Source organism: Plasmodium malariae, assembly GCF_900090045.1.
Source record: "Plasmodium malariae genome assembly, chromosome: 13".
Classification (NCBI taxonomy): Eukaryota; Apicomplexa; class Aconoidasida; order Haemosporida; family Plasmodiidae; genus Plasmodium; species Plasmodium malariae.
This window is the reverse complement of record NC_041787.1, coordinates 2494954-2521413: the sequence shown is the minus strand read 5'-3', so window position 1 is coordinate 2521413 and position 26460 is coordinate 2494954. Positions and strand designations below refer to the sequence as shown.

At 19.2% G+C, this 26460-nt stretch overlaps 2 protein-coding genes and 3 pseudogenes across 2 annotated transcripts, besides 3 other annotated features; 2 read left to right on the top strand and 3 right to left on the bottom strand.

Moving 5' to 3' along the window:
* The first annotated feature begins 5485 nt into the window (after positions 1-5485).
* On the top strand, positions 5486-8069 carry PmUG01_13059000 (annotated as a pseudogene).
* Positions 5486-8069: a sequence feature (STP1 protein, pseudogene).
* Positions 8070-12368: 4299 nt separating this feature from the next.
* PmUG01_13058900 lies at positions 12369-13274 on the top strand (annotated as a pseudogene).
* Positions 12369-13274: a sequence feature (PIR protein, pseudogene).
* A 2822-nt stretch (positions 13275-16096) lies between these two features.
* Positions 16097-16910, bottom strand: PmUG01_13058800 (Plasmodium exported protein, unknown function; the record flags this gene model as incomplete). The annotated part of the gene is made up of 2 exons (XM_029007587.1): positions 16097-16702; positions 16827-16910. 2 exons carry the CDS (start codon positions 16908-16910, stop codon positions 16097-16099), a joined length of 690 nt encoding a protein of 229 aa, XP_028863961.1.
* A 3750-nt stretch (positions 16911-20660) lies between these two features.
* PmUG01_13058700 lies at positions 20661-21533 on the bottom strand (annotated as a pseudogene).
* Positions 20661-21533: a sequence feature (Plasmodium exported protein, unknown function, pseudogene).
* Positions 21534-24529: 2996 nt separating this feature from the next.
* PmUG01_13058600 (Plasmodium exported protein, unknown function) lies at positions 24530-25346 on the bottom strand (the record flags this gene model as incomplete). Its single annotated transcript, XM_029007586.1, has 2 exons — positions 24530-25135; positions 25260-25346. The coding sequence occupies 2 exons, from the start codon at positions 25344-25346 to the stop codon at positions 24530-24532; spliced, it is 693 nt and encodes a 230-aa protein (XP_028863960.1).
* Between the last annotated feature and the right edge of the window lie 1114 nt (positions 25347-26460).

The following is a 26460-nucleotide window of genomic DNA, read 5'->3' as shown; positions in this document are numbered from 1 at the left end:
TTATACTCATGAAATTAATTTATTTTAACATTTTTTAATTAAAAATATTCATTTAGAGGAAATATTAGTGTAATAAAAAATATGGAAAATAAATCAAAGATAAGAAGTATTTTTTCGTTAAAATATTAAATATATATGCTTTAATGCAAAGGTATCTCAAATGAAATATATTTAAAATATAAGTATAATATAAAGGTTACATTATGTACATAATATATAAAAATAAGCAAATTATTTAATAAAAAAATGTTTTTAAGTAAAACTTATCTGATAAATTTAAATGGAATATATTATTTTTTAATTCATTCTTTTGCAAATCAATAATGCCAGGAATACATTCTAAGGATACAAATTATACAATGATTATAAATAAATAATATATTGTTAAACATATCTATAGCAAAAAAATATATTATTTTTTATTATTTTAAAACTTTATATATAGTAACCATTCCTGTGACAGATCGGAATGTCATATGCAATGAAACATATTGTAATCGTTCTATAAAAAGACTCTATTATTTACATTAAAAAGTATTATTCTCCAAACTATACAGTTATAATAATTGAAAAAAAATTAAAAAATATATAAATTTAAAATAGTATTTTTAAATTTCAAAAACAAAAAATTTTTTAATTAACGCTAATATATTTTATTGTTTTAATATATATATTATTATCGTCGTATCATATACGGAAACTCTTATCTAGTTACTTTTATGTTTTTTCGGAATATGATAATCTTCCATTTTTATGTACAATTAATGTTTTATATAAAGCATTCACTGAGGTATTTTAAAAATTCATAATAATATATATATAACCTATAAATATATTACAGAATTTAATTCTTCGTATAGGAAAATCTTCCAAGTTATTTGCTTATAAGTAAGATTTATCAGTTTTAACAATTTTCATTTTTTCGAGATATTTTGTTGATTTTTTTTTTTTTTAAAATAAATAAATATTTGTACAAATTATTTATATTTTTACAATTTGAGAAGCTATATACACATAATTTAATCTTCTAGTATAATATTTTATCTTTTCTTTATTACATTTATATAGCATAGGTGTATATTATATATTATATATATATCTCAATAAAACGTTCCTGCTTTTTTCATAATGTACTTTTTATTTTTAATGATTAGTTTTAATTATATTAATGCATAATAACAAAGGAAGTTAATAAAGAAGTTATTAAATTTACATTTGCATAATATAATTTTCATATTTATACTAATTATATAATATTATGTCTACAAAAAACAAATAATTCATTTACATATTAAATTTTTACCGGAAATTGTATATTCATCATATGTTTTTCATATATATTTTACCAAAGAAACCAATATTTTGCTTTTCTACAAAGAAGATATATTTTATTTATCCCTTTTTATAATATTACATGTAAACTATATGTTTAACTAATTCTGAAATATTCCCATAATTCAGTTTTATATGTAGTTTTCGTGCCTATGCTAAAAAATATAATTTATTATATAGTAATCTTATAAGTATATATGTTACTCTAAATTCAATAACTTTTGAACACAATAAAAAAACTTGAAAATAAATATCACTCTTATAAATATCTTGTTATTAATCGCATAAGGGTACAGTTATTAAAGTATGTTAATGAACTACGTGAAAGTATTCAAACAAAAAATTATACAGTTCCAGTAAAATTAATATTTATTTATTTACTGAAACAACTTGAAACAACTGAAACTAAGGTGTATGAGCTTTTCTTTTTATTTTCAATTATTACATTAACATTTATTGCACTGTTTTCTATGTTTCTTTTGTTTAGTACTATAAATTAATTTACTTAAAAATGTAGATGTACTACACTATCCCTAAAATATGCTGCTACATGCATCACCATTTTAATAGTGTTGCATATACAAATATGAAATTTTTTTAATAATAGATTTTATCATTTGTACTTTGATTCGGTCTTCAATATGAAAAAATAAAATTATTTATATTAACAAAATTCCTGAATACTGATAAATGGCTCTAAAAACGATCAAATATATTTGACCAATAGTATGTATTACATAAAGTATATTCCACAAAATTTTAATTTATAATTCTTCAAAAATATATGTTCTTTTACATATAAAGAAAATACTGAACAATTCAATCGAAATGTATATTGAAAAAGCAAAAAAAAAAAAAAAATATATTTTGTTTTAATAATAACACTACATATGCAATAATTTATGAGTATGATTCTAATAATGCAATACAAAGTTCATACATATAGACCAAAGTAAAAAATTTAACAACTAAAAAAAAAAGAAAATATAAAAAATTAAAAGACAAATATTTTAAGCAAAATTATAAGCAATAAAGATACACAAATATAAAAAAGAATTAATTATAATTGGTTAACATATATTCAAATTATTGTTTCACATTAATATACTTGTGTTACATAATATTTCTTATATTATATCCATTCACACAATATATATAAAAGGGAATTCATCAAAAAATACACATTAATAATTCAGAAAACGTAACAAGTACAGTAAATGTAATGGATAAACATAATTATAATTAAAATCAAATAAAAATTCGTAATATTAAAAATATGTCATATATTAACTTAGTAATAATACATAAATATTAATTTTTATACTATGATTATTAAATTACTAGTAATTCTATACATTAGGGACCTCAAATTTTGAAACTTGCATACGAGAACAATATGAATTTATAAGAATAAATTGTACATAAAATAATCATATTTAATCCTATAAAATGAAATGATACTTATAAAAACATAAAAAGGATATCACATATTTAACATTACAATAATCTGCATAAATGTAATTTATTGCCTTATTCGTGTAAATACATATAAAAATAAGACCATTTTGTTATAGGACGGGATTATATATTTATCTGTTTAACTAAAACGATATTAGTAAAATTAAGATGTATTATCAAGAAACAATTTTTTATTTTTATTTTTCAGGTATATTATTATTTAATGCTGTTTACACTTTAATGTTATGTTGAAAATTATGAACACTAATTTGAAAGATATTAAATATAAATTTAAATAAGTGCCTTTTTATAATAATTTATATCACATTTTTTACATTGTATATTTGTATACATTAAATAATGAAAAATTATAACTTCTTATTTAAAAAATTACATTATATTAAATGCAATTACTATTACATATTTTTCCCGTTTAATGCTTTAATACATTTTATTCTTATAGCATTAATCTTAGCTTATATTATGTTAATATTTTACATAAAAATATATCTATTTTTATATTAAACATTATATTTTAAATAAGAAGTAAAATAGTATATTCATAATATCATGAAGGAAACTTTATTAGATTATACTAATCATCATTAATTTTGCTTTACCTATAAATGAGCGTAATAGATAAATTTCAGTATTATACAAAAATTCTGATGATACATTAAAAACTATAATAAAAAATACATTAAAAAAGAAAATATATATATTTTAATAAATTTATAATATAATAAAAAAAAAAAAAAACATTCTTTTTTATAAATATTTTAAAATTAAATTTATGCAAATTTTGTTGAAATGATTTCATATATTTAAGAAAATAATATTCTGTTTTTTTTTTTTTGTATATATTAATCAACAATTATATATGCCTTATATATTTTATATTTACATATATTAATATAATACAGTCTAAAACAGAAATATAAATAAAATAATTATCTAATACCATAAATTATATTTACGTATAATCAACTGTATAATGTTTTTAAGTAACATATTTAAAAAAAAAAATGGAATAATATTTAAAATATTAAAATAAAAAGAGAACATCTACGAACGAAAATAATTTATATAAATAAAATAAAACATAATAATAAATGAAAATATACGACTTTTATATAACTAATTTATTAAACATAGCCATTATATAGTAATTTTATATGCAAAGAAATTAATTAAAAACATATATTATTAATATTTGTTTTTTTCAATTTTCTTATCGTTATCTGTCTCATATGTATCTGTTTCAAAGAAAACATTATATTGAGAAATAAAATATATTTTTTTTATAATATAATAACTAATGTTATTTGTATGAACTTCAAATTTGTTTGGAATTTCACTTAAACATTTGCATCATAAAAAGTTTTATAAATAATACATGACTTCTTTTATTATTAATGCTGAATAAATATGTATTGTAATAAAAATGTTATTTCTTTATAGTTAAATGTATAAAAAATCAAAAAAAAAATATAATATTTATTTAATCTATTTGTTAGAATATATCTATCAACTATTAAAGAAAATTAATTACAAAGATTTTATATTTTTTTTGTCTAATTTAATATATTATTCCTTTTACGTCCAACATTACGTTATTGTTCTTTATTACAGTGTCATAATTTATGTTACATTTATTTCAAATATATTGCTTAAATAAGCTTGCTATAATTAATTATTAATATTTTTGCATATTTTAATGAGTATCCAAATATTTTTTCATTAATTAATACAACTAAATATAGTTTTAATTAATTAAGTGTTTGTCAAAATGAAAGTATTCATATATAAATGCGGTAATAGGCACATATAAACGAAAATATATATATAATAAATTATATTATATTAAAATTATTCAATGAAATACTATATACTATAAATAAGGAATTTTTTGGTAATAGATATAAATATAATATTTAATGTCACAAGTGCATTTTAGCGATAAGCGCATTCTACAAGTATAGAAAAATTTAGTATAATATATATATTATTAGCTCTCATTCTTATACACTATGCAGTAAATATAAAAAAATATTAACAAAATAATGAGAACTATATAATGATCTTCATCATTAATATATAAAAAAAATAAAACAAAAAAAAACTAAAATAAAAACATACTATCAGCATTAATAATGATTTGGTTTATAAATTATATATTCTAGAGAAAAGGTAAGAATAAAAGGAATTATTTATGTTAATATAGGTAATAATATTTATATATATATATGTTTGTTTTAAGAAAAAAGAAAAAACTGCATTATACAGATTAATGACATTTTTACAGAATAAAATTTATATTACATATTAGTGTAACATATATATAATATTTTTTTGTTAATATTTTGTCTTTTCTTTTATAAAGAGAATGCTAGTTTTACATAATGATATATCTATAACTGTGAATTAATATTAAAATATGCTTACAATATATCCGTAGTTGTGATATATTTACTTAATGTAAATGAAGATAACAAACGTACAAAATATATAGAAATGAATTATATTAATTTATAGTTTATATATAAATTTTTATGTAAATGATGCTTTTATAATTTCTTTTTATTAATATATATGAATTTAAAATTACTTTATTGGTAAATAAAAATAACTAAATTTGTATTTTTTTTTTCACATTGTTATTTATATCGATCTATGGTGCTAATGTAGAATCACCATGGATAGCTGTTTTCCATCGGTAATATTTAATGTTTTTTAATACGCTTAAATTTATTCATAATTTATTTATGATAAAGATGTTATAATAAAAGTAAATGACAAATTAAAGCTTAAATAAGTAATAATAATTTTTTGGAATACAGTATTATAATTCCTATGGTTGGCAATTTTACGAAGTTACAAGGCTACCAGAGTTTAAAAGAATTGAAAATGAAATAAAACAAAAAACAATTTCATTGTCTAAAAAAAATGATAAAGATGAATTTAGGAAAGGATGCCTAAATTTGGCTGATTATCTAATTTCGAAAAATAAGCCACCACAATATTATAAGGATTATAAAGTAACGTGGAAAGGAGCTTTAAACCATAGGTTAAGTGGTTACTACAGAAATCTAGAGAAATATGGAGGATGCCCTTTGATTTTAGAGGAAAAAGATAAAAATATTTTAGAATTAAAATATGAAGAAGTAGATTTTTGTGATAAAAGAAAGAAATATTTTGATGAAATACGACAATTAAAAGAAAAACTACCAAATAATTCTGATACGTATTCAAGTAAATGTAATGAATATAATGAGTGGATTGTACAAAAGAAGAACAATTTTGATGTTAAGTCAAGCCTTTTTGGAACATGTTACGAAAATAGAAAGCAAAAGAAAAAAAGAAAAGGAAGTTCAGAATTTATATGCGACTTAAAGAATTCTCAAACTTTCCAAAAAATACCTAACTGCCCCTCACCAAATAAATTATCACCTCGTGGAGCTGCATCTGAAAGTACACAAAAAGATTTACAAAGCCAAGTTCAGGAAGCACCTAAAGCTTCATATACAGCCCAAGTTCCACCAAATCAGGGCCATCTAACACAATTTGCAGAGAAAGCCGAAGATAAAGAAATATCTCCAGATCCTCAGGGAATTCAAAAGGAACTACCGTTCACACTTCCACCAGAACCTCCCTCAAACGTTCAAAAATCACAATCTGAAACTACAGCTATGGTAGGTGAAACTACTACGGGGGATATGCAAGTTAAACCATCACAATATACCATAGATTCTGAAGCTCCACGTCCAGAAGCATCAACATTTTATAAACCACCTGATCCAGATTCTCAATCCTCAGAAACACACATTGATGCTGATATTGTTCGGTCACCTGGAGTGTCAAGGAATGATTCTCTTCCTTCTGTTTTACCTATTTCCTCTAAAATACTAGGTATCACTAACAATACTTATTATACTATTTCTGAAATAACTACAATATATAATATATATTTTTAAAAAAATATTACAGGTCCAGCAAAAAATCGACATAACAACAGCATATCATTAATACTAACAAGCATTCTAGTTATCATTATATTTACCATTTTCATCAAAGTATAATAAATTTATAGTATTAACAAATATTATAAAATTTTCATAACGTAATAATGTAATTTATGTATATGTTTTTTTTATGCTGTAGTATGCTTTAATAGGAAGGTTAAAAAAAAAAAAAAGATAAAAAGAAGACAAATGAAATTTCTAAGAATACTGATACCTTCACTTTATGACAAAAAAAGTAAATTTTTAACACGTTATCATACAGAAAGCCTATTACATGATGAAGAAAGTATCATAAAAAAACTAAAAATACATGAACACGACATAAAAAATTTAAACATACAAAGCAAAAAAAGATAGATTTAAAACCATTATAGAAGTACATATGGAAGTACGCGAAGAATTCAGAAATGAAAAATGGGAACACAAAAAAGGAGAATTTTTAGAGTTATGCCTAGAAATGTTCGCGAAAAGGAATATATAGCATATCCTAATTTGACTAATGAAGAATTTATAATGGAAAATACTAAATGTATTAATGACAATGAAAAACAAAAAATGCTATGGAATAAATGGATAAGAGAACATAGTAATATTTCTGAAAAATTGAAAAAAACTGTTTGGTTTAATTATTTGAAAAATGAATGGAAAAAAGAAAAGGCTTTCATAAAAAATAGTGAAGAATTAAAAGTGAATTTTTCAAATAAAATTCAAAAAGATTCATTTTCAGAAGGAGAAAAGGATTTATGGAGAGAATGGATATCAAAAAAGCATATGATTATAGAACAATACATGGAACAGGAATGGTACGAAGAAATGACACAAGAATTGCTCAATACGATAGATGATCATGAAAATGAAGAAATTAAAAATAATACTTTACTACTAAATACAGAAGAATTACAGAAGGAAAGTTATGAAGAATTATATAATTATCTAAAAAAAAAATTAATTGCTAAACTGTGCATACTAGTATTTATGATGGTATTAGAAGATTGCCAAAAAGAAAATCTAATAGAAAATGAGGAATTACATTTGGATCGTTCCATAAATGACTGGAAAACAGGAGCAAATTTAGATAGAAAAACAGATGTTACAAGAGAAATAACTGATGTTAATGATATTACTTTAGAAAATAGAGAAAATAGGCAAACTCCTGCTCATATAGGGGAGAAAAGCTTTAGACAAGAAATAGAAGACTGGGTAAGAGAAGATGATACACTGGAAAATTCCATATATAATGAAAATAGTGTAGAATAATCCTATTGAATTGTAGATAAATACATATTATAAATTCATAATATACATCCAGAATATATTAGAACAATATTTATATAATATCAGATGACACCTATGAAATATATATAATAAATTACGTGAAATCTAAAGGGTCAATGAAAAAAAGTACTTAAACAAATGGATACCATAGAAGAGAAAAACATATGTGAAATGTAATTTTTTTAACACAGGTATTTTATATATGTTCAGATTATATATACTTATTTTTATTTATGTAATAATATCTATTGAAAAGTTATATTAATACTTAATTCAATATAATTACCAAAATGTTAATAAATATATATATATAAGTTAATATTAATATATTCCAAAAATATTAAAGGTGCAAGTAAAAATTAAGATTTTGAAAAATAAATAATAGCAAAAAAAAATAATTTTGAAATATGGCTTTTGTATTAATATGCTATTTTTATATAAATTTATATGATTATATTTTATTCAATTGCTGCTTAATATACAGTTTTTTCACATTTCCAAAGGTGCATATTTGTTTCCATTATATATTTTCTTTATTTGACCGTTTCGAGTTTTAATTAATAAAAGAAATTTGATAAAAAACACAAACACGTTAAAAAATATGAAAAAGTAATCAAATTACATACATAATTTATATTATTAAATATATTATAAAGAAAACATACCATATACATAACAAAACACTATTAGTCTATTGTGAGTTAATGGATATTCTCAGAATAATGGTGTTCAATTATTATATATATATAACACTCAACGTTTATATATATCATTTCCTTTCTTATCATTTATTTAACTCTTCTTAAAGTGGAAAAATCATATTTAAAAACTCTATTTCATAATAAAGAATTTAATTTTCTCCATAAATTATAAGGTATTATATGTCAAACTTGTACACATATACATTGATAACATTAAAGTATTTTAATTTTCGTTTATATAAATATTATTAAGATATATTTAATAAATCAGTGATATTATTAAAATAGTTAAAAAGTGATGATAATGAAAATATAATGAATATATAATATTATATCTTAACGTCCATTTAACATTTTCCAAAAAGATATATACAAATAAATAAAAAAAATTTCTCGATGTTTTTCCCATATTCTTTAATTTTAATATTAAAATTTAATAATAATTTTATGAAATCAAAGAAATAAAAGTTAAAATTGAATAAGTTCATAAATTAAACAGTACTAAATTGATAAGTTTCAACGTTTTCTTAAAACCACAAGGAAATGAAAGAAAATATATTTATTTTATAGAAATTATAAAAAATATAATATATCATCTAATTTTTTTCTTTCAACTTAACATATAATTTCATTCATATGATATTATATTAATATAAAATTTTCAGTAACTATATTTTTACGTTTTAAAGAAAGTTTATAAATTTTGACTTTCATCTTCTTTTTTTTTTTTTTTACTTTTTTGTAATTATAGAATAACCTTTTTAATTCTTCATCTTAGTTAATAAGATTATTTTGAGTTATAGTTTTTTTTCATTATTTTTTTATTATATCTATATATATATTGGTATTTATAAAATTATATTAAACTGCTTATGCGAAAATATAAAATCCATTTTGATATGTATTAATTTTTTCCTGTTACTTTATACCATAAAAATACGTAGATTACAAGTTTTTATTTAATTCATTCTATTATACAAATACAATAGCACTATTTTTTTTATATTTTTGATAATATAATTATTGTAGTAGTAATATTAATAATTAAAATCACTAAAATTCTTTTTTTCTCATTTATCAGAATTATCGCGAGATGATAATGAAATTATATATATGCATTCTTCCTAATATAATATTCTTATAATACATAAAACAGATATATTATTATATATTAATAATATTTATTTAGAAAATAATTACCTTTAGTTATTAATATCAGTACTACCCGTGTTTCTTGGATTATCAATAAAATCAATAGAATTTAGGTATTATCACTTTATATTACAAGTAATAAAAAGAATATTCTTTTATAATATATTAGCTTAACATGTATAAGAAGCTTTTCAATAAATATTTTTACTCCTTATCAAATCAGATAAATAATACATACATATTTAATTAGTATAAAGTATAAATTACAAAACTAATATATATCTGTGTTCTCTTTTATATTATATTCATTCAATACCAATACATTTTTTAATTTACCTCTAATTTCTTAAAATTTTTTCCAGCATATTAAATATATATTAAATACTAATGATCATAAAAAAATATTAGCATACAAAAAACTATAAATTTAATTATGAGTTAATATGAAAGCCATTATATTAAAACCTATATATATTGAAATATTTGTTTCATTTTGACAAATTGTCTATTTTATGAAAAGAAACGGATTTGAAAAATTAAAAAAAGATATATTAAAAATATAAATAAAAAAATTTTATAAAATACGAAAATAATTACATTATTAGTGTTAAGAAACATAAGGTAATAAATAAGAACTTAGAGATGACCATAGTAAAATAACTTTATAAAACATTTATCTTAACAATTATAATAATTATATTACTATGTTATCTTCCACATTTTTCGTAAAGAAAGAACGAATCATTGCATGGATATATTAATAATAAAAATGTTCTTTTTTTTTCTTAATATTCCTCTAATTTATTTTGAAATTTATTTTTATAAGTGGTTAATATAATAATGCAATTCAAATATAAAGTTACTTTATGATTTAAATATATATAAACATAAGTTATTATGCAAAAATATAATTAACAAAAAAAAGGATAAATAATTTATTATAATTTTTTGAGATTTTTGAACCATAAAAAATGAGTTAATATAACTAATATGACGTAGAATAGTGTTAAATAAAAATAAGAAGTAAAATTAACAAAATTTAAGAAAATTATGATAATGATTTGAACAATTATTTTATTAAGTATGGAACGTAAAATATAAGTCATAAATATATTTTCTAACAGTACGCATGTCATTTAAATCATAATGATAAATTTCAGCTGATATATTAATCTATATTCTTATTAAACAACAAGTATATATAATCTCAATAATATATATAATTAAAGGATATAGGAAAATTATTAAATTATTTTTCTTTTACTATTAATTTATAATTAAAATAAATTTACAATATAATAATATATTATTTGATTATATATATTCACATTTCTATTATAAATATTTATTCTGTGATATGTTAAATGTTATAAAATACAACTAAAAATTTAATATGCCTATATAATTATATTATAAAGTTAATGGATTATTTATAATTATGTAATATATTTTATCTATTGAAAAGTTCACTAGTCATTAAAAATAATTTTTTTGAAGATTTATAATTTAACCAAAGATCATTTATTGTCATACATTATATTTACGTTTTAGATAAATTTATATTTTATTCATTTAAATACTAATTTCAGTAACAATTATAATGTTGATTTTTTTAACGAATATATATATTATTATTGCTTATTATTAATAGAAATTCAATTTATATGAAATGAATTATTTTAACTCTAAAAAAAATAATAATAAAATAAAAGAAAATATTCTAAGTCTTTTTAATAGTTATTGTTAATATACTTGTAGTATGTTAGATGACCAAAAAGGATTCCTAAATATATATTCCAATATTATAGGCAATTTACATGAAAATTGACGGAAGATAATTTAATTATTTGAGTAACATATTAGTACAATTTTATAAGCCACATATTAATAAACAAATAAGTGTGCTTATATTTATGTATAATTTTTTTTAGATACAAACACGAGACCATGCTTTTCAAATTATTATATTCTAAATTAAAAGCCTTTATTTTATACTGTACTAACTATGCTACCTTATATTAACAAAAAAAAAAAAAAAGGAAATATTTCTAAAGAGTTTATTTTTAAATTATATATATGAATAAAAATATATATATCATATATTAGCATAATATGATCATTATTTAACTTATATAAATATTAACATGTTATCAATTTAAGTTTTGTTATTATTTTCTCTTATAAACAATATCATCAGGAAGTGCAGGAGAAAATGTAATATTTAACTTTATGTTATAATAATTATATATATTATATAATTTAAAGAATTTATTCATATAGAAATATATAAAAATCTAATTAATATAGATATGATTTTGCATATTTATATATTATTATCATTTTTTTTTATTTTTAGAAAAACGATGTGGAATTATAACTTACCTGTAAAAATGAATTTGATACAGTTATCAAAGATACAAAATATAATATGGGAGGAGACCTTACAGAAAAACCTGCAAAAAAATGTATGAATTTAAGCAGTGATGATTTTATTGAACCATGTGAAAAGAATAGTAGATATTTAATTGAAATAAAGTAGAATTATATTTCTGATAGTCTTAGACGTTGTAAATGCTTTAATTTGCGGATAAATGTAGAAGACAAATATAGAAAGAATCTTAGTTGGTTTAATATGTACAATAAAATTTCGCTAGAATTGGGTAATATATGCTTACAAGAATTAAAAAAAATTGATTCTGAAATTTTGGATAATCTTAAAGAACTATATAAATATTATGGTAATTTTAGAAGATTTAAATGTCAAGAAGATGAATCTAGTGATAGTAGCTGTGAGAATGTCAGAAAAATTTATAATATTCATGTTAAAAATTATAAGAAATATCAAGGAAATAGTGAAAGTCCTTTTTGTGAAAAGTTAATTTTAAGGATGCACATGATAATAAAATGCGAGACCTAATATCTTGTTCTGGTTTACCACATATATTACCACCTATGAGAGTAGACTATGTTTTTGCTGCCAGTTTAACAACAGCTACCATATTATTAGCATCTTTCACTATATTCTTTGTTTATAAGGTTAATAAAAAATATTCCTAGCGTAAATATTCTAACACAATGAATATGTTCATCTTCACAAATAAATATCTGCACAGAACAATTATATTGTTAAGTATATATATTTTTTTTTTCTTTTTTCATGTAGTTCACACCAATGAAATCGCGGTTACATACTCGTTTACAAAAAATACAAATAAACTAACTTGACATTAAAAAAGAAACAATAGAATCCTTACAAAACATCTATGAAGTAGTATATAGAAATAATGAAGGAAGTTTACATAATATAGGTTATCAACCTCAAGTAGATCCCTGATACAAAATTTACAGTTTATATGATTTTCTATAGAAATCTTAATACTCAGCTACAAGAAAGTTACTAGTGGAAATTTATTTAAATATATGATTAACTAAAAATAAAAAAATGAATGATTATTTATTAAATTTATAATAATAATGATATAAAAATTATCCAGAGAAAAGATTAACTTAAATATAGGATCAAATTAAGAATTAGCAGCAGAAACATACCCGTATACATTACATTCTTGTCAGAATGAAAAAAAAAAAACAATTTAAAACATAAATATATAATATAAGACAAAAAAACAAACTTTGAATTCCCTATAAATTAGTATGTAGTAATATTTATTACATGTGAATTAAAAAAGGAACAAATAAAAAAATAAGAAGCATTAAAAACAACAATAATATTAGTATAGAATGTAAAAAAAAAAAAATTTGAAATGAAAAGTCTATGCAAAAAATCAAAAATTTATATTTTTTCTTTATAAAAATTGGTATTTCAAATTTTTACTATTATTTATTCTCTTAAATTTATATATAACTGAAATTATAATCCAACACAATGAAATTTCAACAATGTTGTCTCCATGTGGTAGTTATTATATTTAGAATTCCATTCAGGATATTATTACTTGACTATAAAATACAGATATTATACGGTTCCTAGATTTTAAATGGAAATATTTATTTCCATTAGATAATAATTCTTAAGTATGTTCTTTTCAATCTCTAAATTTTTTTTTTCTTTTTTAATACCTTCATATATGTATAACATTCAAGAGGGTAATTACATAGGTATATTGTAAATAAAGAACATATATAAAATTACATTATAATTATATATTTTTCACTGAATTAAATTATGGTATTAACAACTAGTATTTATATTTTTATATTTTACTTTTATGTTCATTGTACATAAAGTAAAAATAAGACAGATATACCCATAAATATAGTTTCATGTAACATGGTAATATTCAAATAATTAGATAAATCGAAGGGGCAATTCTTTTATTCAGGATTCTTATGGAATTTCTCTATTATATAAAATATATAAGTTACTATCTGTATATTCTAATACAAATGAAATTTTCTTAAATGTAAGCTCCTGTTTTTCATCTTATAAAATTTTCAGGTGCCACTCTAATTTGTGAATTTGTTATTTTAAAATATTCACTCATTTCAATAATTCCATATAATTATGTATAATCTTCAATTTTATAATATATCTAAATTTTAGTTATTAATATATATATAAGTTTTTTCGTAATATAATTAATATCATATTAAAAATAATACAACAAAAAATAGTATTAGAGAAAATATTTCACATTATTGATATGCTGTCTTGTTATCATGAAAAGGATAAATACAAAGGTTTTATAATGATTATATATTCATTTTTATTATTCATATCAATTTATAGTAGTCATAAATTAATATACAAAAAGAGCGATATGTTTATGATACATAGTTCTAATAAATATAAAGACACTACCTAATTTTTTATATTTTTTTAGTGTTTGTCCTTAATTTTATCGTATTATATATATATATATATATATTTATTTATTCTTACATATATTTTACATTACAAACTTTATTGAAAAAATAAATACAAGAGAGGAAGTTAAATTTACAGAAATAAAAAAGAAACAATAAATGTTCTACTATGATATATAATTTTTCCTATTGAAAATGGTTATATACAAGGATCTTAAACATCCACAATATTTCTAGTTAAAAATGTGGTATATAAAATGTAATTGTTTTTTTTTATAAACAATAATATTTATTTATAATATTTTTAAATATAAAAATATATATATATCTATGTATATATATATATGTGTGTGTTTAATCAGAATATAATTATTTCTTAAATATTCTATATATAAAATTAAATAATTTAATAACACATTGTGATATTTAATATTAATTAAAAAACAAAATACATATAGAAAATATTTCTATTACTTTCTTTTTTAAAATATTTATTCATATAATTTTATAAAATCGAATTAAATGAACATTTTATTTGAGGAAAAATATTAAGTATACGTAAAACTTATATGCATAAAGAACTTATAATACCCAAAAATGATAGTGAACTATAAATAATTCGTTCTAAAAAATAATTATTTTTAGTTATATACTTATATTTTCATATTTAAAACATTCAAACTTTTAAACATATATTAAAAAAGATTTTGTACTAAATTCGCGTTATAATACGTTGATCATAATATAATATAAAATAAAAAGTAACTAAATTTGATCTTTACAAAAAAAAAAACAATAAAATATACACTTTTGCTTTATAAAATATAAAAAAGACATTTAAAATTAATTTAAACAAAAAAATATATTCTTTTTAATTGGTTCACGAAATAATCATTTTGGACTAAATAAACGCAAAAGAAACAAAAACACATTACTCTCACTTTTTATGATTAACAACATGAAATTTCCTATTTAATTAAAGAAAATATACTAAATACATATTTTCATATGTATTCCATGGAACATAAATTAGTTACATAAATAAATAATCTTATTTACACATATATATTATACCGAAATATACAGCAAAAGTAAATACTTAAAGTACAGATTAAAAAAATGAAATATTAAAAATCACTAAGAATTAAAAAGAAATATTTTTTTATTTTATATCAAAATAGTTATGTATATGCATATGGTATTACAAAAATTAACTGTATGATCATTTCTTATATATATATTATTTTTAATGATATTACATATCTTCTTATTGCATATTAAATACTTTTTGCATGAAAGGAGTTAACAATATTATAATAAATTTTAGGACTATTTGCAATTTATTTTTTCACGTTTTTCAATTTTTTTAGAAGCATAAATAATAGCTAATACAATTAAGATACCCAAAAATATTAAAACCCCTAAAATAATAAGTCCTATATAATCATTTATTGTACTTCCAGTAGTTCCTTTGATAGAATTATATATTATTATAATTAATAATCCTATGAAAAAAACTATAAAGGGTGGTCTAATTAGTAAAGATATCTTTTCATCTATGGTTCTACTTACAGTCTTTTCATTATTTTTTTTGTTACAGTTTATTTTATCTATGGAATCTAATTGATTAAATTTTTGTTTTTCAAAAAATGTATCTATTCCATTAGATAAAGAAGATTCTTTTTTCTTATCTAATTCATTACCTTCCCCTGTTTTTAATAAAATTCCTTTTATTTTTTCTCCTTCTGTTATAGGGCATTTGTCGTTTTTATACTTATATTCGCGCTGATCTATTAATTTAGTGCTATTTTCGTCAACAGATGTAACTCTAGTCGATTTTGAATCCAACGAACTCTCTGATAGTAGTCTATTAGTTGTTAAAGCTGAATCTTCATATATATTATACTTCTTAAACATCGATTTACCACAGTTATACTAAAAACAAAAGGTAAACATTTATTATTTACAAGTATATATATTTCTATACTAAGAAAAAGTTATTCAAAAAAATTAAACTTAGAAACAATAGAAAAAATAAGAAATATTATAATAATTCTACATTATTGTTATAATGGCATATCCATATACAAAGTTCAAATACAAAGATTTTAATAAAAAAGAGGAGCTTAAAATTCTGTTTCATTGTATAGATCTTTAATAATATTATATAATAACTAATAAAAATATTAATTATATTTTAAATTCCTAAAATGTTAAAATAAACTTTTTATTTATTTTTGATATTTTTATATTATTCTAAAAGTAATAAAATGAATTAATTCCGATATAATTCATACTAAATTTTACAAATTAAAAATAGCTTTAAAATTGATTTAATATAATTTCTATATAATGTTATTGTATAAAAGAAAAACATATAATAAAATAAAATAATGCAAAAAAAAACAATATTAGACAATATTAAATAAAAACGAAAATTATTCAATCAGTGATAAAAATATTTTATTTATTTAAAATACAGTATAATATGCAGAAATCGTATACTTATATTTATGAATAAATTAATTATGAATGTTTACATTAATATCATGTAGAAAATTTAATTTTATACAGTTTTATCGGAGAGTTTCTTCTAAAAGTTAAATAATATTAATTATTCTTTCAATAAAAACAATAGAAAAGGTATATAAATTTATGAGAAATATTTTTGATAATATAAAATATTCATTAGTATCTGTCTAAAAAGGTATATAAATTTATGAGAAATATTTTTGTTTATATAATATATTCATTAATATTTGTCTAAAGAAATACGTTCATTTATAAACTGTTATATAATAATAAAAAAAAATATATATTTACGAATCAATCTATGAATTTACTTATAAATTTAAAAGAAATCTACTAATGGAGTTATATTTTTGTATAACAATTTTACAATATTATATTTTGTATATAAATTAGAATACAGCTGATTGTTATTTAATAAAATGTTTAGAAATACTTAATTTTCATATTTCCTATTACTTCTAAATTTGTATATAAATATATATTGACATATATATTAGTATAATTATAAAAAAGAAGGTAACAATGAAATTATTATAAAAACATTGAATATAATAATATAATTTCAGAAATATGGACATCTATATATTATTACAAATAAAAATAACAAAAAGAATATATATATAAGATATATAAAAGGACAATAAATTTTTTTTTTTGAATATTAAAAATTTACTAATTCTTAATACGATATAATTTTCATAAAAATTCTAAATATATTCTTTTGTTTTAATGAGTACCATTAAAAACATATTTTTAAGATGAAATAGAAAAAATTATTATTTCTACATAATATAAATATGTTCTATAAAGAGAAAATTATAATATATCTTATTAATTTTACTCTTATTATAATTACAATATAGGTGATAATAATAACAAACATATTATATTCAATAAAATATTATTACTTAACAAAAAAAAAAAAAAAAAAAATTATTATTATTTCATTTCAATATGTTAAAAATTGATATAATACATATCATTTAATTCTATTATATGTAGATATTGTAGTATTAATAAAAATAAAACTTTAGTATATTTTATGCGATTTTATGATCTCAAAAACATTTCTGTTAAATTACTATACAAAGTTTTTAATATAAAGGATGTTATAACACCTAAAAATTGGTAAAAGAAGAAGCTTCTAATATGTATGTTAAAAAATAAATTACAAAAATATTTAAAATCAATATAATACATTAAAATTAATAAGTCAATATCTTTACATTCTCAATCATTGTATTCCATATAAATTTTTTTTAAACCTTTTTTCTTTTTACATTTATTTCATAAAAATATTTAATGGTTTATTTTTTTAATTATATCAAGTATAAAAATAGAAATTATTTTTTGTCATCACTTTATGTTATCATAAATATCCTAATATATTTTTATAAAATTAAATCAAAATTATGTATGTATAATTAAAACATAATATATATAAGAATCCCGTTGACTATTGGTACAATTTAATAATGTGCAAAATTAATATTCTTCCACTAAAAAGTTCTACTAAAAATAAAACATAAATAAATTTTTAATATTTCATAGAAATAACCTCAACCTTAAATCTTAAAATATTTAATTTGTTCTTTATTAAATTTATAAAACATAAAAGTTTTATATTATTAAATATATGTATATTAACGCTTTTTGATTTTTTCTAAGTATAATATTAAACATAATACTAATTTATATTGAATATGTATTCTATAATAATTGATTATACTTTTTCTAATCAATAATACTATTAATGCCATATAATTATTGGGTATATAACTTTCTTTACTTCAGTATATTTTTTTAAAATAAACGGTAACTTACTATATATATTGTCAGACAATATTTTAATTTCCTACTGTTTCATTAACTAGCCGTTTTCCATTGATATTTACTATAAACCTATTACTTCTTTTCAACTATGCTATTATTGTTATTATAATGACAAAAATATATCACCATAAATATATATAATTAATTAATTACGAAAATAAGTGAAATTTCTATTTTTGTGATATATTTTTTAACAGTAACACTTTTTTTATTTCATTATAGCACATTATTAATGATAATTTTTTTTAATTAAATTTCTACGCTAAAAACTTAATAAAGCCATCCACATAGTATACAAGCTTATATATATTTAACTAATACAAGGATAACGAGAAAAAAAAAAAGAATAAATAAATAATGTTAAATTAATTAATGCACTTATTATAAAATGTATAATTCCATAAATATGCAGGACATAACATAGAACAAACATAAATAAAATAACCAATTTTATTAACTAGATATTTATTCCTTTCCTTATACATAAATGTTAGTAATGGGAACGGTACAAAAACAGTTAAAAAACAAAAATGAAACTAATATTTCATATTATATTCTATAGTGGAACCCGCTATTAACCAGATACGATGATTACACAATAAGAATATACAATTGTACTTATAATACAACATGAGAATTTACGAGAATAAAATTATTAAAATAAACAAAAAACGCTTCTTATCACTTATCTTCTACTATTTGAAAAATCATAAAGGTCGTGAAACTTTTTGTGCCTTACAAGAAATTTTTATTATAGATTAAACAAATTATTTCATAATAATAAAAAGAGAAAGACGTAAAATATATAAAAAATATTTTATATATTAACTCAAAATATTTATATGATTTAATTCAGTAAGTTTCATTGGCTTTCTTTTTTTTATATTTATACGTAGAACTTATAAAATAAGTTTATCTTTTATGTAAAAAAAAAAAAATGTATAGTTAAAAGATAGATTCAACTAATAATTTATTTATTATATATATACAAAAAAAAAAAAAAAAAAAGTTTACATGTATATATTTATATACATATATAAAACAATAATAGTATACTTATTCACTTCCTTTCTTCATACTCAGAAGAAACTTATATTATTAATTAAAAAGGCTAATCATACATTTTTTAATTACTCCAGAATATAATAATAAAGACTAAAGCAAGATAAAAACGAGTTCAGTCTATTTTTTTTTACATTTACGAATATTAATTGGCACATAAATCTATAAAATTATATAAACTGTGCTTTTATATATTTGTATCAAGCAACATTTATTTTTTTAAAAAATTCTGTTATATACAGAAATGTACATATAAATCGCAATTTTGTGTTAAGGCACGAAAATACATTAAAATAAAATGCGAATAGCATTAAAACGTTCAAATTTACAAAAAAATTAAAATTGTAACTTTTCATTGTTACGTATCATAAATCCCAGTCACCTACAGGTTTACCTATTAAATCTATGAAATTAAAGATATGTTTTTTATTTATTTATATCAATTAGGAAATTGTAGATTTTATTCGTTATAAAAGATTACTGTACGTAGAGAATGATATGTTGTATTATGCATTTCGCTTTTTATATGTATTAACTATTTATATTTTTCATTTTTTCTTAAAATATAAAAATGCCCCCCAAAAAATATATATTGAAATATATATAATGATGCAACTATTGTAATATACAACGTCCCATCTAGTCCTACGTTTTTAATTAAAATTATTGCGATACCGGCTACAGCAATAGATAATAAATATAAGATAATTAAGGAAAAATACTTATCACCTTTTCTTCGTTTTATTTTTTTTAAAAACTTATTATCAGCATTCTCAACCTCCCTAACTTTCTTTGAATAATATTTTTTCTTAGATGTACCTTTATCAAAATATATATTTCCTCCAGCACATGAAAAATATGTACCTTCCCTATATGGTCCATAATCTCCTCTATTATTTAATGGACTTTTATATGGTTGTTTATTATTCCTTGAAGCTTCCTTTTTATTAGTAGATACATATTTTTTTTTGCATTCCCTAAAAATTGGCATATCTCCCTTCATCCATACAATATTTGAAGGCTTTTCTTTTTTATGCTCCACTAGTATTCTATAAATACAAGTTCCAAATTTTCTATAAATATTCGTCCTTTGATACAAATAATTATAAAAGATACTTTAGTAAAACAAATTAAATATTCACGATTTAAATGATAAATAATTTCATACTAATAAAAAATGTTAATAATGTTACAAAACAAAACAATAAGGTATCTTTAATTTATAACATTCTATAATATCACTACTAAAATAGCAGGTCCATGTTAAAAGGATAAAGGTCCAAATTTTAATAAAAAATAATAACATAATTTTCTGTCTGATGATGTAAACTTTTAACATTGTAATACATCCTTTTAAGATCAAAATAGTAATAACATAATATCCTTTTAATTACAAGTGATACTATATTTTTTTTTTTTAATTACTTTTTTTATTATTCTATTTTTATAAAAAATTGATAATATATATATGTACAATCTATTTAAAAATATCGCAAAAAATAAAATAACTCCCAAATTTTATTACTAAATTTTGACCTTAATGTTATTTATAAAAAAAATGCATTACTAAGAATAACACTACATGCACACATTTATAAATATTTTAATTATATAATTTAATAATTTCACGTGGTACAGTGATAAAATAATTATTTTATTAATTCTTTTAAAATAAAATAAAAAAAAAAATTATATTATATTTTAGTATTTGAAAATACTTAAATAAAATAAAATATATAAAGTATAAATCTTTGGTAATATATTGTTATATATACGAAGAAAATAATTTCTATTTTAAATGTTTTCTCATGGATAATAGTTTTTGGTTAATATTACATTTTATAACAAACAACTATTATAGTTAAAATATATTATCAAAATAATATTAGTACTAAAAAGCCAAAAAAAAAAAAAATGTATACAAGTTTATTTGTTATACTAATTATAAAACTCGTATTCATGATCTTTAATTATAAATTTTATAAATCAGAATCATAAGATCCTTGCTATTTATTGTACAAAAAAATATATATTTTATAGGCAAATAAGAAAAATACTGTTCTTATATTTGTTTCATTATTTTATCAAATTATAATTTTTAATTAAGTTTTATTCATATTATTAGTTATTAATGATAATTTTTATAATTAGATCATTTTATTTATGTAAGTTTTTTAATAAAACTTATATTTTTATATGAGATATTAACAGAATTAATAAAAAATATTAAAATAAATAATTAAAAATAAATAGTTAAAATTGATTAATTATCTAAGAATAAAAATATACCTCCATGTTATATGGACAAAAAGAATAGTAAGGGGAATTAAATGACTGGAATCAAAATTTCTATAAACGACTAAAAATATATAGCAGATGTCTTATTAAATTAGATGAAGAACATACAAAAATATTAGAATTAATGTATTCATAATAAGATTTATGCAAAGAAAAAATAACAAAACTAAAATATATGTTCTTTAATAAAGCACGTTCTTAACCATATATTTGTTATAGTAATTATTCATGTAAAATTAGTGAATATATTGAGATGATAGTAAATAAGAACAAATTTTTCAAAAATTCAATAAAAACAATCTAATATTACCATATCCAAAAATTTCCCGCGATGTAAGCCTAAGACATTTGAGAAATTTCCCGAATGCAAGAACTTTGATCTACTTATATATCATAATAATACACAGCATAATAAAAAGGAAATATCAAAATTTAAAACAATTAACTAAATTTCAAGATCAATGCCCACAAAAAGCTCCAATTCAAGACGAATTTATAAATTTAATATATGTATGACTACAGCTACACTCGATCCTCAAGCCCAATTTTATATGTCATCATCCGAACTTACAAATATAGAAAACAAAGCTAATTATGCTAAACCTATACCAACTGAAACAACAAATCTTTGTATAAATCCCAAAATTCAAACTCCAGAAATGCGTATATATCCTCTATGAATTAGAACAGTACTAAACTCAGAACACTTCATAGAATAGGAACTACTACACTATATAATGAAAAATAAAAACATCACTTAATTTCTCCTCCTTTTGCACTCTCTAAAATTGAAAGTACAGTTAATGTTTCTTATTATATTACTATTGATACAACTACACTAAATAATATATATATATAAAATCTAATTATTTGTTCGGAATGAAACTTATGATATACATAGAAATCATCTACTTTAATAAGCTTTGTAATTATTATGGTATTTTTTATTTTTTTTAAGGAAAAATAAAAATCACGCATTAAAAATATTGTAAACATTTAATTAATGTAATATATGATTATATGAATCTGTTTTTTCATGTTGTAGTATACTCTAATATGACTATTAAAAAAAAAAATAATAAAAAAAAAAAATTTCAATTTATCTACTAATATATGATTACATTTAATTCATTACTATAATCATTTAATGAATAAAAATAAGAAAAACTATATAGTTTATTTATTTATAAATTTTTTATATAATATACATTTATTCATTTTACCAAAATTGAATTACCTCAACTATTATGAGTAATAACAAATTAATATATATTTTCAACTCTTAATTTAAATGTAAATATTTAGTATAAATAACTTAATATATAAGTTTAAATAATACACACTAAAATATAATATATTTTAAATCTATATTTGCGGCTTCACATATAAACAGTGGAAAAAAAAAAACAAAACATCTATTAAAAAGGATTCTACAATAATAATATGTTATAACTTATTTCGCATAAAGCTTAATTTGTAAAACAAATATTATGCTAATTTATTAAGTAAAAAAAACAAAGGTAAGGAACACATAAGTATATAACAAAACACATTAACTTCATGTTTTCACATGAAAAACAAAGCATATATATATATTTTATTTAAAACTAATAAAACATTTTTTTAATTTCATCAACAAATAATCATTTAATAGAAAGTGTATAAATAAAAATAAGACTGATTTGTACAGTTACAAATATATATAAACACAGCTTCACTAAAATTTTTTGAATTGTGCTTTTTCTTATTAAAATTTACGCACATATATAAATTATTTATAAGAATCCATTTAAATATACAAATTTTCATATGAAGGCATAATAATGTATCAAGTTTAAACAATACTTTAAAGTAAAAATTGAAAATATTAAAATATTCGTTTACAAAAAAATTAAAAATGTATATTTTTAGTGTTCAGAATAAAAAATTCTAGGAATATGGATATATATTTAAAAATAAACAGGCAATTATAGATATGCTTGTCATATGTTTATATAAATAAGGAAATTATAGGTTGTAATATTTTTAAGAGAATATTTAGATGAATATAGGATATTTCGTTCTGTTTAATTTACTTTTTAAATACCTTAACTTATATTTCTTTCCAACTTTCCAGAACACATAAATAAATGTAAAAAAAATCATAAAGGTGAATGCTGAAAAAACCGTAACTTCTGCTACACTTACAGCTATCTCTGAAAATAATGGAATTAGAGATCCTTTATTCCTTAAATAATAACTTAAAATCACACCAAGAGATGCAAGTGTGGCACAAAAAGCAATAAATAAAATATATTTATAATGTACACTCCTTTTTAAATTCTCAATGTCAAGATTTGCAGAATTCCTAACTTTATTTATATAATATATTTTATCTACCAACCTTTTTTTATTATATGCATTTCTTCTATAGTTTACAGAAGATTTACTTTCATTAGAGCGATCATGGCCACCTACATTAATTGACGGGCATACATGAGATTGTTTGTTATTTTCGTATTCTTTATTATTTGGTATTTTTCCTTTTAACCCCACTGCATTTGAACCAATTCCCTGTTTATACCTTGCTAGTATTCGATAATTTCTTATATCAGATTTTTTACAAATTTTATTCTTCTGCTCCAAAGGATAATTAAATATGCTCTAGAAAAACATAGTAAATATTAATTATTAAAAATAATACTGACTATAATAGTTAAAAAAACATTTTACTAAAAATAAAACAGAAGAGTATAAATAATAAAAATATCTTAAAATAATATTATACCACATCACTGTAAAAATGGCATATCCAAGTTAAAAGGATAAACATTACAATATTAATAAACAAGTTTGACTTAATTTTCAGTTCCATGACACAGATCTTTAATATTATAATATATTAAGTAATGATAAAATTAACAATAATATAAAATACTTCCAGTAATAAAGGATGTTATAATTATTATTTTAATATTTTTCTAATTATGATTTACTTTTTCTTAAATACGCATTTAAGTATGTGTATACGGAATTTTACAGAATCCAATAAATATATCCTTTTTAAAAATGTATTATTATATTTTTATTACGATATAATTTAAATAGAAAAAAATTCTAATGAAATTATATAATTATATTACGTTCATAAATATTCGAAAATTTACAAATTAAATATACAAGAAAAAGTTAATTAAATGATATTTTTTTACGACCCATTCAAAAAAAAAAAAATAAAATAAAATATAAGCAAAAATTTCCCTCGTATAAATCATCATACAATGCGTGTCATTTAAATATATAAAAAAATAAAAATCAAATTTTTCCTATTTTTCAAAATCAAAATATAATAGAAAAATTTACTTTATTATTCCTGAATTATATTAAAAAATTTTTAACATTGTAAAAATATCATTACGCTGTATTTATAATGTTAAACATAAAAATTAATTTATATTTTTTATTAGATAAAAATATGTATACAAAAAAATACAAGATATATTTTTTACATTTAACATGTTTTTATTAGTAAATTTTTTATAATATGATATTATTTCTCTTATAAGTATAAATAAAAAAAAATATTTTAATTATTTAATTGATATAGGCAAGGATATTTTTTTTTTATAAATTTTGTATTGTATATGAAATATAAAATAAAGGTAAAAAAATATTCATTTAACTTACATTTATTAATACTTTCTCATTTAAATATTTAGCATCGTTTTGACATATTATCAACATACGAATTGTTTGATCATTTAGGTTATTTTTAAAATAAAATGGTGATTGATAATTTTTTTAAAATATTACTTAAATCTAAATAATAATGCAAAAAAATTATTTTGCACAATAATATTTAATTATATTAATTCACATAAATCTGCATATAAGTTTAAAATTATAAAATTCATAAACCAAAAAAATTATGGCAGTTTCCTACAGTAAGAACGGTAGAAATATATTATTGAGTTTAACTTTAAAAATAT